Source organism: Ranitomeya imitator, chromosome 3, assembly GCF_032444005.1.
Source record: "Ranitomeya imitator isolate aRanImi1 chromosome 3, aRanImi1.pri, whole genome shotgun sequence".
Classification (NCBI taxonomy): domain Eukaryota; kingdom Metazoa; phylum Chordata; class Amphibia; order Anura; family Dendrobatidae; genus Ranitomeya; species Ranitomeya imitator.
Window position 1 is genome coordinate 418,730,413 of NC_091284.1, and position 18,823 is coordinate 418,749,235.

Sequence of the window (18,823 nt, forward strand, 5' to 3'; positions counted from 1 at the left end):
GGGGTTACTAGAGAAAAATTTTGTGCGCCCCTGCTTTCGAATGACGGTTTAGGGTAGGGTTACAAGTGTTGATGAGCGAATATACTCGTTACTCGAGATTTCCCGAGCACGCTCGGGTGTCCGCCGAGTATTTTTTTTTAGTGCTCGGAGATTTAGTTTTTATTGCCGCAGCTGAATGATTTACATCTGTTAGCCAGCATAAGTACATGTGGGGATTCCCTAGCAACCAGGCAACCCCCACATGTACTTATGCTGGCTAACAGATATAAATCATTCAGCTGCGGCAATAAAACCTAAATTTCCGAGCACTAAAAAATATTAGGACACCCGAGCGTGCTTGGGAAATATTCGCTCATCACAAGCGGTAGTGTGTGGCTGCCTCCCGAAGATCACAGGACCTATCAAACTGAATATAGGAAGATGCATGCAAGTTACTTTGCCTGCAGTTTTAGCACAATCGCATGGACATTACCAATAAGCAAACAATATACACATTCAGCAAAGACTTTCGACTGTGAGCACAGGATGTGTTTTTGCGGCTTTTTTCCACGTGGAATTAGCCCCAAAACGCTAGGAAATCCTTATGCCAGCAAAGTCAATGACAATCCTGAAATGCTGTGCGCATGATCACTATTTTCCTTTCACAATTTGCTGTGCATTTAAATCCGCAGCATGTCAATTCTTTATGCGTTTTTGCGTGCATTTTTGACCCATTGAATGCACAGGGAAAAACGCAGCTAAAAACGCTGCAGATTTTCCGCAGCGTTTTTGCTGCCAAGAGATGCAGAAACCTTGCAGAAAATTCTGCAAGCAAATACTCAAGGTGCGTACAAACCCTTAGAAAAAAAAAGTCAGCAATTCCAGTACTGAGAAGATACATTTATTAAGCAGTTTCTTATAAATAAACAGATTGATTCTTTACATACATGCACTGAATGAAGAAACGAGATGCAATATACATTTTTAAAAAGTGCCTTTTTTTTTTTTCAGAATACCTTCTGTTTTAGGCGAATATAAAATACGTTTCCAAATGACTCGTATAAATCATTCTTTTCGTATAAACAAGGTTTTAGCATAGAAAGTCGTACACAATCTGTTAGGCTGGATGCCAGCTAGTAAAGCTAGGATTTATACCATCCATTGTAGAAATGCTGCAGTTCTGTGGAGAACTTACTAGAATGCTGGTGTGGCTTTACTTAGGACACAGTGGAGGTGCGGAATTAAACAAAAACAATACAAACAAGAAAAATGGCTTTGCTTTGGTTTTTGTGTGTACATACATATACAGTAGAGTGGTACAAATCGCGCTCAAACTCCTGTAATACATCATGTAAATGTGGCCAATTTTAGCATATTGAAGAGGTCTTACAAAGACAATCCTATGTCATGCAGCCCATTAGGGCACAAGATTATTATATAGCGTCATATCCTCTATAAGCTAGAGCGGATATCATTTAACTAAGGGACACACTGGCTTTTCTTGGACCCTGCCCATATATTATATGGCCCACAATCATTTGCATGGCCAGCAGGAAACTTATTTCCACCGCAGTGGCCACAATGTTTGGCCAGAAACGGATTTCTGGCATTAATTTAACACCATCTCTTTATTCAACCACATCCAAAATGAAATTCATAATTTGTGATGAGCGAATAAGGTGTTATCTAAGCATGCTCATGTACTAAGATTATTAGAGCACGCCGAAGATAAAGTTAAAGTCCCCGCGGCTGCATGTCTTGTGGCTGTTTGACAGCCACAACACATGCAGGGATCCCTGGTTTGTTAGGTAATCCCTACATGTGTTGCGGCTGTCGATCAACCGCGAGACATGCAGCCGCGGGGACTAGAACATATTATTCGCTCACGCCGAAGACACACAGTTAGCACCCGAGCATGCTCAGATGACCCTTATCTGAGCATGTTCTCTCATCACTATTCATAATATAAAAGTCGATTTCGGGCTGCCCATGTGTGATTGGAGTCCTCACGCCTATAGTTTGAATTATTGATACGTTCGTCATCTTGCAAAGTACTCTGAACTTGAAAAGTACTGTGGATTATGCTGGCACTATAAAACGACCATGACTGTATAACATATGGGACTCACTAATCACCATAGGCTTTCAAATCTGCATTTTGAAATAAAACGCCACCTTTAAAAGGGATATCAAGAACATAACGGGGTGCAAAAATGTCTAATGTTTTCCAAAAGTGGATTCCAAGTCATAATACTGTAAAAGACGAAATAATGATGGAGTCTAACAAAAGCATGCACGATGGAAAAAATATAAATTTAGTCTCAGTAAAAAAGTGACAGAAAATATGGGGTCATCTTTCCAAACCTGTACACAAACACAAAAATTAACAACAACAAAATTTGAAATTTACATTATTATGCACAACTTAGACTCTTTCTGGTTTTCTCAAACTTTTTCTAGCGGAGCCTCATCAGACTGACCATGGTGATGCCTGGGCCATACACCATGGGAAAATGAAGAGTATGGATAATATTGTTCATTTACCTTTTAACCTTAGACTCTCCATAATATGAAATCTAAAAGAAAATATGAGGCAAGGATGCGGCCAAACCAAATATTGCTACGCAGTCCTATCGCCTTTACTTAAGAAAACAGCTGCAGACAGGCAATTTTACTAAATAACGTTACTTAGAAGAAATGTCCCTAATGTCACCGTGAGGCCTCATTTAGATGGCCTTGACTTTTCATCTACGCAAGAAACGGTCAGGGTTTATCGGTGTTTTAGGTCCGAGTTTCAGCAGCGTTTGCTCAGTATGTTAGCTTTTCCCATCAGGGTTTTATCAGCAATTTTCACTTATAAAGAAATAAGTTCATCATTTGCAAAGCTTTTAATATACATTACAATATTAATGACGGACAGCACAAAGATGGAAAAGTGCTGGCCACGATTATCGTGGACCCATAGATTTGAATGGGTAAGTTTGATCTGTGACGCCGATCAAAAAACGGACATGTGAATACCACCATAGAATTTAATAAATTCTTGCTCTATCATAAAAAAACACGGTTAGAACACGCACATGAAAAACAAAGGTCTGAAGAAGGCTAGAGGACCCAATATTTGCTAGAAGTTTCCCAGCATGCAGAGCGGGATCCCAGAACCCTCTGCTGCCCCCTTACCGGCAAAAAGCGAGAGCTTGTGCCTTTAACCAAAACAACATTGCTGCATTAAGTGCATAGGTGTTACCGATCTGTAACTGCTAGGTACATAATGTGCTGTTTTCGGAGCGCTTTGGGATGTAATTTTACGATTGGCAACTGCTGTGTACATAATAGCGGCAGCGCGGTGTTAAAAATCCTGTGATAAAACACAAGAGATCTCAATTTGCCAGGTAAGTGGGTGGCAGAGGGTTGTGGGATCCGCGCTACATGCCGGGATTTCACAACCCAGAAGTTTGTTTAGAGTGGCATTATCTCTAATTAATGTTATTTAATAAAATGTCTGCAGCTGCCCACTATTTTCTTTAAGGGAACAAGCAATGTCATGTCCAGAAATGCCATTTACCTACCGATTTTGGGAATTCATACATAAATTAGTAGAAGTTCATGTAATTTTTTTCTTAGAGAAAGAATAAATGTTATTTATTAAAGTTGGTCGGCTGCTTTAACGCACCACTGCGGTGTTACCGTATTTTTCAGACCATAAGACGCACCAGAACTTAAGACGCACCCCAAATTTTCAGAAGGTAAATGGGGTAAAAAAATTAATGCGTCAAATGGGGTCCGACTTTCAGTCCGAATTCAGCTTACCGGGGAGGTTGGGTAATCGGGAGCACTAGTGGAGAGGGGTCACTGGAGGTGTTCGGTGGTCTGGTGATGATCTGACTGTTATCCAAGGCTGGTGCGGCAGTTTTGGCGGTGCAGGGGCTCCGCCAACATTTTATGAAAGCCTGGAGCAGATATCTCAACCCACACATGCGCCATAGCCATTTTCCCGGAGGCCATCACAATGCAGCAATGGAGGTGCAGGGTTTCTGTCCTTTCACAAAATGTCGGTAGAGCCCTTGGACCACCGCCAAACCTGTTGCACCAGCCTGGGTCATCGCCCCGCAGCGAACCGCTAAACACCCTCTCTTACAGCCCAGGCCCAGCAGAATTGCCTGACTCCTGCTAACGCCACACTCCTGGTAAGTACATCCGTACAAAAAGACGCACCCTCATTCCACCCCACCCCTCCCTTAAATTTTTTTTCTTTGGAAAAAAAAGTGAGTCTTCTAGTCCAAAAAATGATATATTTTATTTCATCTCTGGAGTGGTGCCACTAATGCAAGCTCCCTGCCCCTAGTAATATACTTACGAGCGGTCATCTTCTGATTGTGACCACAGCTTCTGACTGACCAGAAGTCAGAGCTAACAGTAACAAGCTCTCTGTATAAATCGTTCTGGTTCTCAGACTTACGACTGGTAACTACGTTGATAGGGGCAAGGAACTTACATGACATGACATACAAAGCTGGGGTGGTGCTTTAAAGTAATCCACTTCCAGTATGACACGCATATAGTCACCCATGCCATAACTTGCATGTCTTCAAATGCAATTCATTCTAGAAGTGATGACAATGATAAAAAGCAGTATGATTTATTGTAATATAAAGGAGTTTGGCTCTGAACCACTAAATCTCTTATACAAGTAGGACATTTGCATAGGGAAGAAACCCGACATTAGGAGTAAACCAGAACACGCACAATAAAAATGTAAAACCCAAAACAAATCCATTAAACGTCTAGCCCTTCATTTCAACAAGTCGCCAAAATATTTTTAAGTAAATCTATACACCAAAAGAAAAAAGGAAAACAAAACTAAATGAAGTAAATGCAGTCAACATTGTATTGCGGAGACTTAAGACTAGAAGAGCCGCAGTTGTAGGGAGGTGGCTCCATCCTTCCATTTGTGGTTGTGGCTGGAAATCACGGTCCGGCAGAGAGGACAGGTCTTCTCTCTATTGAACCAGAGAGAGATGCACTCCTCACAGAAAATGTGCTGAAGAAACGAGAAATATATTTTATGTTACAAAGCATTCTGGTGTCGCATAACTCAACATTTCCTTATTGGCTAGGGTATGTGGAACCGTCTTGTTCAGATGGAATCCATGTGGAACCCAACATATAAAAACGACATAACTGTGCACGTATTCTGTCTTTTGTAACATCTTATGCTAAATCAATACTGAAGTCAATGGGATCCATCAGGAGTAGTGATGAGCGAGTATACTCGTTGCTCGGGTGACCTCCGAGTATTTGTTAGTGTTCGGAGATTTAGTTTTCACCGCCGCAGCTGAATGATTTACAGCTACTAGCCAGGTTGATTACATGTGGGGATTCCCTAGCAACCAGGCAACCCCCACATGTACTCAGCCTGGCTAATAGCTGCAAATCATTCAACTGCGGCGATGAAAACTAAATCTCCGAACACTAACAAATACTCGGAGGTCACCCGAGCAACGAGTATACTCGCTCATCACTAATCAGGATCTGTTACAAGTAAACAACTCTGAAAGGGGCATTGTTACCTGGCATATAAGAACAGTCGGTTTAGTGAATTCAGCTTGACATATTGCACAGATGTCTCCAGCTTCTGAACACTGCCTTTTGGTTGCAGCCACGCCATAATTCTGCAGGAAAAAGGGAAGTATATGAACAAAATGCTAAAAACAATATAATTGCATGTGATGGTATTCTAATGCAGAAAATTAGTGAGTTTCAAATAAAGCAAATGCAAGCCATCAAAGACTAGATGTCCTCAGAGATACGGTTCCTCGTGAATCACAGTGCTAGGTTACTACCCAACCCAAAATTCTGAAAGCCACATTTAAAGATTTTATATAACTAAGTCCTAATATTTTAATAAACCCATACCAGTGGGTAAAACACATCCCCAAGATACATCATTTCAACAAATAACCCATATTTTAAAATATCCTTTTAACAATCCTAAATAAAATTATTTTTAATAAATTATATATACTTTTTGTGCAACACTTCTTTTTACCTTTGGTTTATACACACCTGGGTTATTTGTTGAAATTATTTAAAGATTTTGTATAGTTTGGAGCAAATTCATCAAGACTAGCATAGCGCACATTCTAAGATTTTAAGATGCATATACAAAAAAAAAAAAAGATAAAATCCTGCGATCCCAATGTATTGTTACCCCTCTATACATCACTTGTAAGGCCATAACTAGAATATGGGATCCAGTTTTGGATTCCCTATTAGTTATAGTCAGTTCAAAGGCAGGTAACTAGATCATTACGTGGGATGGAAGGTTTCTTCTATAATAAGAGGTTAGAAAAGTTGAGTTTGTGGAACTTTAAAAAAAAAAAAAAAAAAAATGGTTGAGGCGATATGTATAAATACATGTGTGGTCATTATAACAGACTGGCACGTGATTTATTCCTTCCAAGGACCTTACTAAAGGACCAGGGGGGCATTAATTACATGTAAAAGAAAGGCCATTCTGGTATCTAAATAGGAAAGGGTTCTTAACAGAGCAGCCAGACTGTGGAACGTCCTACCATAAGAGGTAGTAATGGCAGACACTATTTCCACATAGAAAAACAGATCTAGATGCTTTTCTGACAACAAATATCATTATAGGTTATAAATAATCTTGCGCTAGAGAACGTATTACTGATGGAGAAAGAAATAATTTGATGGACTGATGTCACTTTTTTTCAATATTTGTAACCATTGTTTGTATTTGGGCTCTTGAAATGAGGGGATTTGAAAAAATAAAAGGTCAAGCAAACAAGACCTCTAATTCACGATTAACTTTGTTTTATCACTGGTGCTAAAAACTGCCAATAACTAATGGTGGCCATATGCAACAGCTGTCTGTTGTTGGGCTGGCATCCATCTTCTGTGACCTCATTTTAAATGCCAAGAACTTGAAAACTCAAAAGGGGTATTCCCATCTCCAAAATCCTATCCCCAATATGTAGTAGGTGAAATAATAATAGCAAATACCTACAATTAGAAATGTAGTATAGTTCTCCTGATTTTCTAGGTCTCTTTCCTCATGTGCAGGACCTTAGGTATCCATGGTTACAACCACTGCTATAGTGACGGTTAGTTGTTACTGGTTCTAACCATGGATACCTAAGGTCCTGCACATGAGGAAAGAGACCTAGAAAATCAGGAGAACTATACTACATTTCTAATTGTAGGTATTTTCTAATATTTCACCTACTACATATTGTAATGCCTGCACAAAAGGAAAGAGAAAGTGAATCAGAAAAACTGTACTACATTTCTGATTGGAGATATTTGCCAATATTATTTCACCTACTACATATTGAGATAGGATCATGGAGATGGGAATATGCCTTGAATTATTAACACTTGTTTGTGCATACAGTTAAATACAAATGGAACGCCAGGCGTTTTTTTTTTTTTTTTTTAAAGCTCTCATTGAGTCATTTCTTGCAATAATTAAGAGTGTTTAATTAATGGATTTCTTCAGTGTGAATCAATGTAGTGTAATATCACTGATTGTGCATTATGTTGGAATGTTCAAGGATTACATGTAGGTAGAAAAAAAAAAAGTTCTCGCGTAAGGTTGCACTTTATTTCCCTTTAACACAGTGCTTATTTGGGTATTTTTTAAACATGGATAAAGGGCAGTCTCTCTTTACAGAAAGGCTGCGACAGAGAGGCTCCATTCTGGCAGGAGGAAAGCATGTCAAAGCCAACTATCTCCTGATGTTTCAAGCCTGCAAATGAGAACGTTTGTCCTCTATATCGCTATTTTCTACTTCCACTATTCTCTCATTTACCTTCCTTAAATCTTGTGTCACCAAGGAGAGTTCCTCTACAAGTGCCCCCACTTGCACACTGAGGCTGGAGAGAAGAGAGTTACAATCGGTGATCACCTTAAAGATGTCACCCAGCGTGGGCTCCTTGTCTACCGGAAGAGTCAATGCCCGTTAGCATTAGGCAAATTTCTTACGAAGGCTGGAAACCGTGTACCGGGGACCTCATTGATTAACTTAAATGTTATTTTAGAACATTACGAGTCCTGAAAATGAAAGGATTTTTGGCTGGAGAAATGGTTTCTAGACTCTCACATGGCTGTAAGGATTATTCCCTCCTCTGGTTGGTGCTCTACAACAAGGTCAAGTCCCTAATGTCACTTTTAAAGTTAAGGTACCGTCCCACTCAGCGACGCTGCATCGATATAGACAACGAGCCGATCGCTGGAGCGTCGCTGTTTAGTTCGCTGTAGAGACGTCAAACACAATAACTCCAGAACGATGCAGGAGCGATCCTGTGACGTAACGGCGACTCGCTTATCGTTCTCGCTGGTTGTTCGCTCCATGAAAAAATTGCAGGCATCGTTGCTTTTGCTGTCAAACATGACGAATCACGCCGACTTGACAACCAAATAAAGTTCTGGACTTCTAGCTCCGACCAGCGATGTCACAGCGGGATCCAGATCGCTGCTGCATGTCAAACACAATGAGATCACTATCCAGGACGCTGCAACGTCACGGATCGTTGTCGTTCTCGTTGGAAAGTTGTTCAGTGTGAAGGTACCTTTACATCAAGAATAAGAAACAACTTAACTGTAAAGTCCTCTGTATAGCTTGACAAAGACTCTTGCTTTGACTGTAGGTTTTAAGACCAGCCACTAGGTGGAGGCAGAGCCCCAATACACAACTTGTTTTTGCAGATAAGGGTGCAAGTACATAAAACAGCCACTGGATGTCAGCAGAGAGCGCACACGAGCAAAGGAATTCTTTACTATGCGGCCCCTCTTTCAGAAAAAAAGTCCCTGGTGTTCTTCTTCCGCCCCCAGAAAGAGCTGCAGCAAACCCACCCACAGGGTCAGGGGGACCGTAGCGCTGCTTTCAGGGAAAAGGAGTGCAAGAGCAGCAGACAGGCCTCACAGACGCTCGGCGGAGGGATCTAGAGGTCACTGTTGAAGCAAGGCAGGGGGAGGGAAAATGGCCGCAGACAGGGAACGCTCCTTCTCCACAACGCAGGAAATCCCCTCTTTCCCACAACAAAGGCTAAAAAAAATACATTAATTAAAAATAACTGAAGTAAAGTCATGATCCGATTACAGGTCTTTAAAAGTTGGGGTATTTTTTTTTCCCCTTTCAGATTACAATCTGAATTAAACAAAAAAAAAAAAAAAATCTTACAATTCTGGCACTGCTCACTGGGCTTTTTTAGACTGTTTCTGGAAATAGCACATATAAATTAGCCACAATGAACAGACTAGGATCCTGTGTTTTGTATTGGAGCATCTAATGAGCGTGTGAAGCGGTCATTGGAAAGAGATGGGGGGGCAGGTCTGCTGACTGTTGTGTTCTCAACAATGTACAGAGATTTTACCTGTTATTAGAATTATGCTGATAATATGCTTCCTGAAACCTTTTCCTAGAGGACAGGAGTCTGTAAAGTCCTACTGGCCACTGTGATCATTGCAAGATTACTCATTTGTTTTTGTTTTTTTAAATAAAGATTATGATAAGAAAAAAACAAAGCAACATTGCCAAAAAGGACTTTAAAATACATGTAAAACAAAAACCTGACTGAAAGAGATAGGTCATTTTCTGAAGATTCATATGAACGCCCTAGCCAACATATGCTGAACATGTCGACCCACAGGACAGTGACTGAGAATGTAAGATTGGTGGAAGAAGCTATTTACAGTATGGAGGGGACACTATTCCAATATCAGGAAGGGGAACGCTCTAAAAACGCTTACAAGGAAGATTAATCAACAGCTTGAAAGCAAGGGGCAGAAAATTAAGAAAGCCAAAGTTATGGCAAGAGAAAGAAAATAATAGAAGGCTCTCAAAGGAGTGTCCACATCTCACAGTGTTCTGGCGTATTGCTAGAGAGGGTCCACCAATGGGGCCCTGCAGATCACAAGAACCAAGAGATAAAGGTTTCTACAGCCCATTCCCTGCATCCTTCTTACATTCTGAAATTCGGCAGGCTTCTTTAACCCCTTTACTGACACCCGCTGTACATGTACAGTCATGGGCAAAAGTTTTGAGAAAGAGACAAATATTAATTTTTTTAAAGTCTACTGCTTCATTTTTTCTAATGGCAATTTGCATATACTCCTGAATGTCAGAGTGATCAGCTTAACAACAATTACTGTACTTGCAAAGTCAATATTTGCCCAGAAAATGAACTTTAACCCCAAAACACATTTCAACATCATTGCAATCCTACCTTAAAAGGAGCAGCTAACATCGTTTTAGTGATTAATCCATTAACACAGGTGTGGGTGTTGATGAGGACAGGGCTGGCGATCAATCAGTCATGATTAAGTAAGAATGACATCACTGGACACTTTAAAAAGGAGGCTGGTGCTTGGTATCATTGTTTCTCTTCAGTTAACCATGGTTATCTCTAAAGAAACACGTGCAGCCATCATTGCACTGCACAAAAATGGCCTAACAGGGAAGAGTATCGCAGCTACAAAGATTGCACCTCAGTCAACAATCTATCGCATCATCAAGAACTTCAAGGAGAGAGCTTCCATTGTTGTCAAAAAGGCTCTAGGGCGCCAAAGAAAGACCAGCAAGCGCCAGGACCGTATCTTAAAACTGTTTCAGCTGCGGGATCGGACTACCAGCAGTGCCGAGCTTGCTCAGGAATGGCAGCAGGCTGGTGTGAGTGCTTCTGCATGCACTGTGAGGCGGAGACTCTTTGAGCAAGGCCTGGTTTCAAGGAGGGCAGCAAAGAAGCCACTTCTCTCCAGAAAAAACATCAGGGATTGACTGATATTCTGCAAAAGGTACAGGGAGTGGACTGCTGAGGACTGGGGCAAAGTCATTTTCTCTGATGAATCCCCTTTTTGATTGTTTGGGACATCTGGAAAACAGCTTATTCGAAGAAGAAGAGGTGAGCGATACCACCAGTCTTGTCTCATGCCAACTGTAAAGCATCCTGAAACCATTCATGTGTGGGGTTGCTTCTCAGCCAAGGGAATCGACTCACTCACAGTCTTGCCTAAAAACACAGCCATGAATAAAGAATGGTACCAGAATGTCCTCCAAGAGCAACTTCTCCCAACCGTCCAAGAGCAGTTTGGCACCCAACAATGCCTTTTCCAGCATGATGGAGCACCTTGCCATAAAGCAAAGGTGATAACTAAATGGCTCATGGAACAAAACAGAGATTTTGGGTCCATGGCCTGGAAACTCCCCAGATCTTAATCCCATTGAGAACTTGTGGTCAATCATCAAGAGACGGGTGAACAAACAAAAACCAACAAATTCTGGCAAAATGCAAGCATTGATTATACAAGAATGGACTGCTATCAGTCAGGATTGGGTCCAGAAGTTGATTGAGAACATGCCAGGGTGAATTGCAGAGGTCTTGAAGAAGAAGGGTCAACACTGCAAATATTGACTTGCTGCATTAACTCATTCTAACTGTCAATATAACCTATTGGTACTCATAATATGATTGCAATTATATTTCTGTATGTGATATAAACATCAGACAAACACTAATAAAAACCAGAGGGCAGTAGATCATGTGAAAATATAAGTTTGGTGTCATTCTCAAAACTTTTGGCCATGACTGTACAGTGCAAGTAGGGAGCAGGTGTATGGAGCAGGCTCAGGGGGTGAACCCGCCCCATACACAGCAGAAAATATCTGATATTTAGTCAGTACCTTCTTCTAACAACCACAGTTGTAGCGGAGTTTTGACAGAGAATGCCAACCTGTTAAATGCTGCTTAAAAACATTCTATATGCCCATCGCCTGCCTGTGACATGATCACAAAGCGCTGATGGTTTTGTATGACAGCTGGGGGTCTGTTAAAAACACCTCCGTGCATGTAGCAGGATTCCAAAGGAGATTGTGATTTTTGCTATAAACAGCAATACTGTGGTATCACAACGAAGAGAGGATTGCAGGTCCAAGGTGATTAACAATTACAATAAAAAAAATAAACATCAGGATGTAAGCATCAGGTTGGTGGGTGAGGTCTAGTGATGAGCGAATGTGCTCAGATAAGGTGTTATCCGCGCAAGCTCGTGTGCTAACCGAATGTCTTCAGCATGATCGAAAATATGTTCGGAACCCAGCGGCTGCTGTTCAACAGCCTTAACACATACAGGGACTGCCTGTATGTGCTGTGGCGGTAGAAAAGCAGATACGGGGCCTTGAACATATTTTAGAGCCCACCGAAGATACTCTGTTAGCACACGAGTATACGCGGATAACACCTTATCTGAGCACATTCGCTCATCACTAGTGATGAGCGAATATACTCGGTACTCGAGATTTCCTGAGCACGCTCGGGGATCCTCCGAGTATTTATGACTACTCGGAGATTTAGTTTTCAGCGCCGCAGCTGAATGATTTACAGCTACTAGCCAGCTTGATTACATGTGTGGATTCCCTAGCAACCAGGCAACCCCCACATGTACTTATGCTGGCTACTAGCTTTAAGTCATTCAGCTGCAGTGCTGAAAACTAAATCTCCGAGTACTTACAAATACTCGGAGGACCCCCAAGCATGCTCAGGAAATCTCGAGGTGCCGAGTGTATTCGCTCATCACTAATGATGTCACAAGTTATTTTACAACAAGTCGATCGCACAATCACAACTGTATTCTGTCTTACACAATTAGTTTTTATACTTAAGGAATAGAATTATATTTTAGGATTACTTACAGGCTGAGTAAAAAACAGTCGTAATACATCAGCAGATGTTCTCCACTGTCCGAAAACAATGACGAGCTGGAAAGAAAGGCATGCAAATAACTGGAATGGAAACAAGAAATCAGCATTTTTCAGTGCACTCGTTTATATATCAAAAGGTTGTACATTGCTTATTCCATCATGCATACAGTTCACAATATACCGAGTCTATGCCATCAAGATATAATTCTACATATAAACATTATCTTACCAAAACCTGTGAGATGATAAATGCACTAGCAGGATGCAGCAGACCCCCACTATAAGGGTATGTGCACACGCTGCGGGTCCACAGCGGTTTCCCATGCGTGTTTACAGTATAATGTAAGCCTATGGGAAACGAAATCCGCAGTGCACATGCTGCAGAAAAAAACGCGCGGAAACGCAGCGGTTTACATTCCACAGCATGTCACTTCTTTGTGCGGATTCCGCTGCGGGTTTACACCTGCTCCAATAGAAAACTGCAGGTCTAAACCCGCAGCGGAATCCGCAATAGAAACCGCAGAAAATCCGCAGCGGTTTTGCACTGCGGATTTATCAAATCCGCTACGGGAAAATCCGCAGCACATACCCTAAAGGCAGGGAGCACACAGGTGCAAACTACTGATAGAAACAGCCACCCACACACCTAGCAAATTATGGAGGGGGTGGCTGCTTAGTAGAAAAAAAAAGCACACAATTAGGCTTGAGTAGAACACCAGTCACACAGGTATTTGTGATGCAAAGTGTCTTACAACCTATTGATGACGCCCATAATATGTCAGGCGCCAGGCGGGCTCCCCATCACTATATACATGCACCCCACAGGGACAGATGCCCCAGTACACCCAGCCAACAAAAAGGGGCCTGGCTCCATCCTGCAAAAAAATAATAAAAAGTGCAATAAAAGATGAAAAATATAAGAATGCATATGATAAATACATTAAATGAGGCATTGGTTGATATTCTAGCCAAAATAGATAAGCTCACAACCCAACGTCAAGGGTCCTCATACTTGCGAGTCCTAACACTAATTTCAAAAGTAGCAACATAGAAAAATTAAGAAAAACATACTTGTGTGACTGGCGTTCTACTTAAGCCTCATTTGTGTGCAATTTTTCTACTAGGCAGCCAACCTCGCCATAGTTTGGTAGGTGTGGCGGTGGCTGTTTCTATCAGTGGTTTGCACCTGTGCCCCTGCCTTTATAGTGGGGGCTTGCTGCATCCTGCTAGTCCACTTATCATCTGACAGGTTTTGGTAAGGCTGTTTCCTTATGGTATGTTTTTCTTAATTTTCCTATGTTGCTGCTATATAAATATATTCCACATAAAAAGTTAACCCATTATCTACCAATGTCCTTTTTTGGGATGCCTAATCTTTTGCTTCTAGCAACTAAGATTTTAAAATTAGGTCCAATTTTTTGTGTTGTGTTTGTAAAATGAATGTTTTCAAAATAGGAAATCATGTCATTGTCATTTATAATTTAATATTGGGATGCCCTTTTCTGAAAAATCTGTAAAATAAAAATTTCTAATTTGGCAAGTAATGGGTTAAGGGGGGTTTAGCCCACAAAAAAACAAGCTATACATCCATCTCTGGAGTAATCCACATCACTAATTTAACACAAATCCAATGAAAGACCCACCACTATTTTTCTTCATTGTTGTAGGAAATTTAACTCCTTTCTGACCTCGGATGGAATAGTACGTCCGCGGTCAGAACCCCAGCTTTGATGCAGGCTCCGGCGGTGAGCCTGCATCAAAGCCGGGACATGTCAGCTGTTTTGTACAGCTGACATGTGCCCGCAATAGCGGCGGGTGGAATCGCAATCTGCCCGCCGCTATTAACTAACTACATGCCGCTGTCAAACGCTGACAGCGGCATTTAACTAGCGCTTTCGGCCATCGGGCCGGAAATAAGCGCATTGCTGACCCCCGTCACGTGATCAGGTGTCAGCAATGCATCGGCATAACAACCAGAGGTCTCCTTGAGATGCTGAATTGATATGAGCGCTACCCTGTGGTCAGCGCTCATAGCAATGCAGTAAATCTACCGCATAGGAGCGATCTATGCATCGCTCCTATGTAGCAGAGCCGATCGAGGTGTGCCAGCCTCTAGGCTATTGAAGCATAGCAAAGGTTAAAAAAAAAAAAAAAAAAAAGGTTTTAACCCCTTACCGGCATCGGACGTACTATACCGTCCGATGCCGGCTCCCCTGCTTTGATGCAGGGCTCCGCGGTGAGCCCGCACCAAAGCCGGGACATGTCAGCTGTTTTGAACAGCTGACATGTGCCCGTAATAGGCGCGGGCAGAATCGCGATCTGCCCGCACCTATTAACTAGTTAAATGCCGCTGTCAAACGCAGACAGCGGCATTTAACTACCGCTTCCGGCCGGGCGGCCGGAAATGACGTCATCGCCGACCCCCGTCACATGTTTGGGGGTCGGCGATGCTTGTATATTGTAACCATAGAGGTCCTTGAGACCTCTATGGTTACTGATTGCCCGTCGCTGTGAGCGCCACCCTGTGGTCGGCGCTCACAGCACACGTGCAATTCTGCTACATAGCAGCGATCAGCAGATCGCTGCTATGTAGCAGAGCCGATCGTGCTATGCCTGCTTCTAGCCTCTCATGGAGGCTATTGAAGCATGGCAAAAGTTAAAAAAAAAAAGTTTAAAAAAATGTGAAAAAAATAAAAGAACATAAAAGTTTAAATCACCCCCCTTTCGCCCCAATCAAAATAAATCAATAAAAAAAAATATCAAATCTACGCATATTTGGTATCGCCGCGCTCAGAATCGCCCGATCTATCAAATAAAAAAAAGTATTAACCTGATCGCTAAACAGCGTAGCGGGAAAAAAACTCGAAACGCCAGAATTACGTTTTTTTGGTCGCCGCGACATTGCATTAAAATGCAATAACGGGCGATCAAAGGAACGTATCTGCACCGAAATGCTATCATTAAAAACGTCATCTCGGCACGCAAAAAATAAGCCCTCAACCGACCCCAGATGATGAAAAATGGAGACGCTACGAGTATCGGAAAATGGCGCAATTTTTTTTTTTTTTTTTTAGCAAAGTTTGGAATTTTTTTTCACCACTTAGATAAAAAATAACCTAGTCATGTTTGGTGTCTATGAACTCGTAATGACCTGGAGAATCATAATGGCAGGTCATTTTTAGCATTTAGTGAACCTAGCAAAAAAGCCAAACAAAAACCAATGTGGGATTGCACTTTTTTTTGCAATTTCACCGCACTTGGAATTATTTTCCCGTTTTCTAGTACACGACATGCTAAAACCAATGATGTCGTTCAAAAGTACAACTCGTCCCGCAAAAAATAAGCCCTCACATGGCCAAATTGACGGAAAAATAAAAAAGTTATGGCTCTGGGAAGGAGGGGAGCGAAAAACGAACACGGAAAAACGAAAAATCCCCCGGTCATGAAGGGGTTAAAAATATGGAAAAAAAATAAAAGAAAAATATATATAAAAAAAGTTTAAATCACCCCCCTTTCTCCCCATTCAAAAAAAAATAAATAAATAAATAAAATAAATCAAACCTACCAATAATAAAAAAGTATTAACCTGAACGCTAAACGGCGTAGCGAGAAAAAAAAAATTGAGATGCCAAAATTACTTAGTTTGGTCACTGCGACATTGCATTAAAATGCAATAACGGGCAATCAAAAGAACACATCTGCACCAAAATGGTATCACTAAAACGACAGCTCGGCATACAAAAAATAAGCCTTCTCCTGACCCCAGATCATGAAAAATGGAGACGCTACGGTATCAGAAAATTACACATTTTTTTGTTTTCAAAATTTGGATTTTATTTTTTTTACCACTTGGATAAAAAAGAACCTAGACATTTTTGGTGTCTATGAACTCGGAGAATCATACTGGCAAGTCAGTTTTAGCATTTAGTGAACCTAGCAAAAAAGCCAAACAAAAACTATTGTGGGATTGCACTTTTTTTGCAATTTCACCGCACTTGGAATTTTTTTCCCGTTTTCTAGTACACGACATGCTAAAACCAATGATGTTGTTCAAAAGTACAACTTGTCCCGCAAGAAATAAGCCCTCACATGGCCAAATTGACGGAAAAATAAAAAAGTTATGGCTCTGGGAAGAAGGGGGAGCGAAAAATGAAAACGCAAAAACGAAAAAAGCTGGGGTCATGAAGGGGTTAAAGACTTTGCAAAGCCAAGCTCCCAGGTTCCAATGCCTCATTCTTGGAAAGTCCCAGGTGTAAGAGAAGTTGTCTCCTACCCTATGGAAATCTCTCTAAACTAGTGAAAACCTTGTCCAGGGACAGTTGAGCACCTTACAGTATCTGAGCCTGCATGCTGGATAGATGCAGAATATCAGTTCTAATCTGACAGCTGCTTGGGAGATGATTATATCTAGAGTCTCAGGTACATGCACTAAGTGTGATAAGTAAGTAAAATAATCAGCCAACACCTTTAGAATAGGGAAACACAGAAAAAAAAGGCAATACACATCTAAAAATATAAAACTGAAGCAGGCACATGTGTACTTACTTTTATGATGAGGTAGAGCAAAGCCAACAGAATACCAAAATGCCATTCAGCTCCACTGGTTTGAGCCTCATAATCGATCAGGTAACGGAACCAGACAGGTGTAGAGACCAACGTGCAATAATACTGGGAAACTTCTTCTAAACACATGTACCAAAAGCCCTAAAATAGAAAGGCAAAGTCATCCACCCAAGAGAAGCTGGAGCAAAGTCATCCACCCAAGAGGAGCTGGAGCAAAGTCATCCACCCAAGAGGAGCTGGAGCAAAGTCATCCACCCAAGAGGAGCTGGAGCAAAGTCATCCACCCAAGAGGAGCTGGAGCAAAGTCATCCACCCAAGAGGAGCTGGAGTAAAGTCATCCACCCAAGAGGAGCTGGAGCAAAGTCATCCACCCAAGAGAAGCTGGAGTAAAGTCATCCACCCAAGAGGAGCTGGAGTCTGCACATTTTGCAATTAAGCACTGAGAAAACTACGGTACTTCCTAGCACCACACTTTTTCCTTGAAACCCTGGGAAATAAAACTGCAGAGGGCTCCCTGAATAGTCGCCTTTATAGTCTCCATAAATATACTGCCTAAAAGGAGCCAATCAACTAAATTCCAATAGCAAAATACTTTTTTACCTGTAGAATGTAACTACAGTGATCAATCTGGCTTTCCCCATGGACTAATGAATTATACTGAATAATACATGCCCCTCCAAGGTAATACAAGTACATGATAATTAATTGTATCCCAAGCACATTCAGGTATTCAGACAATATGCCAATCATGTTATGTGCTGGTTTTAGGGGCACTGATAATGTCAGAAATAAGGAGACCAGATCTTGAAGCAACAATTGTGACATCACTGCTAACAATATCAGATGGAACATAGCTGTATCAGACTACAGGACCCTCAATGATGCATAGAGAGAGGGCTTTCTGTGACCGAGGAGCTGCTCAGACAACTAGTGCTGAGCTCCTCCTCGGCAAGTTACCTAATACTGCTGAGCTCAGTTCTACAAATCCAGCCCCTGCAGCCTAATAAAAATGCCATCAATTTCAGGATTTATTAATGGTGTCATGCAATACTATATTTAGAGAAAAAAAAAACAACAATAGTCAACAGCACAGTTCAGCGAATCTCCCTTTATTCGATTTGGGCAGATTCACCCACTTCAGTGGGAAAATTTGATTTGCATCAAATAAATTTGATCTCAGTTGAATCTGCCAGAAAGGGGGTTAATACACACACACCTCTTTTTGGCCCTCCGGTAGCTGTCCAGCGCTGCCGGTCACCCAATCGGCTTCTCTGTCCATTATATTTGTTCCGGGTGGCCGAGTCTTCTAGTCACTAAGTTCCATAACATGTCTTGTGGGATGTAATGCTTGCCACCAACCCAACAAGTGTTGTGCCCCATGTGACACCAGTGAACATCTGGTTGTAAGTGGCGGGAGACCCAGAATAAAGATAAAAGACAGAAGAGCCAATTGGAGGCCCGGTGCTGATGCTACAGATATGGAGAGGGCCTAAGAGTATAAGATTATTTTTAACCCCTTCCTGGTCCTTTTTAATTTAGCAAAATGGCAGTGCTTTCTC

At 41.6% G+C, this 18,823-nt stretch overlaps 1 protein-coding gene across 2 annotated transcripts in view; it reads right to left on the reverse strand.

Annotated features, from left to right (window-relative positions):
• Nucleotides 1-864: 864 nt before the first annotated feature.
• The window catches only part of RNFT1 (ring finger protein, transmembrane 1), a 35,080-nt gene continuing 17,121 nt past the window's right edge, over nt 865-18,823 (reverse strand). The window contains exons 6-9 of one of the 2 annotated variants that reach the window (XM_069757205.1): nt 17,247-17,405; nt 12,693-12,758; nt 5,550-5,651; nt 865-5,020 (exon numbers count right to left, since the gene is read on the reverse strand). In XM_069757205.1, coding sequence (XP_069613306.1) covers nt 4,886-5,020; nt 5,550-5,651; nt 12,693-12,758; nt 17,247-17,405 — 462 coding nt within the window. In that variant the 3' untranslated portion in view covers nt 865-4,885. Of the gene's footprint in view, nt 5,021-5,549; nt 5,652-12,692; nt 12,783-17,246; nt 17,406-18,823 lie in introns of both variants that reach the window. The other variant, XM_069757204.1, reaches the window with a different exon arrangement.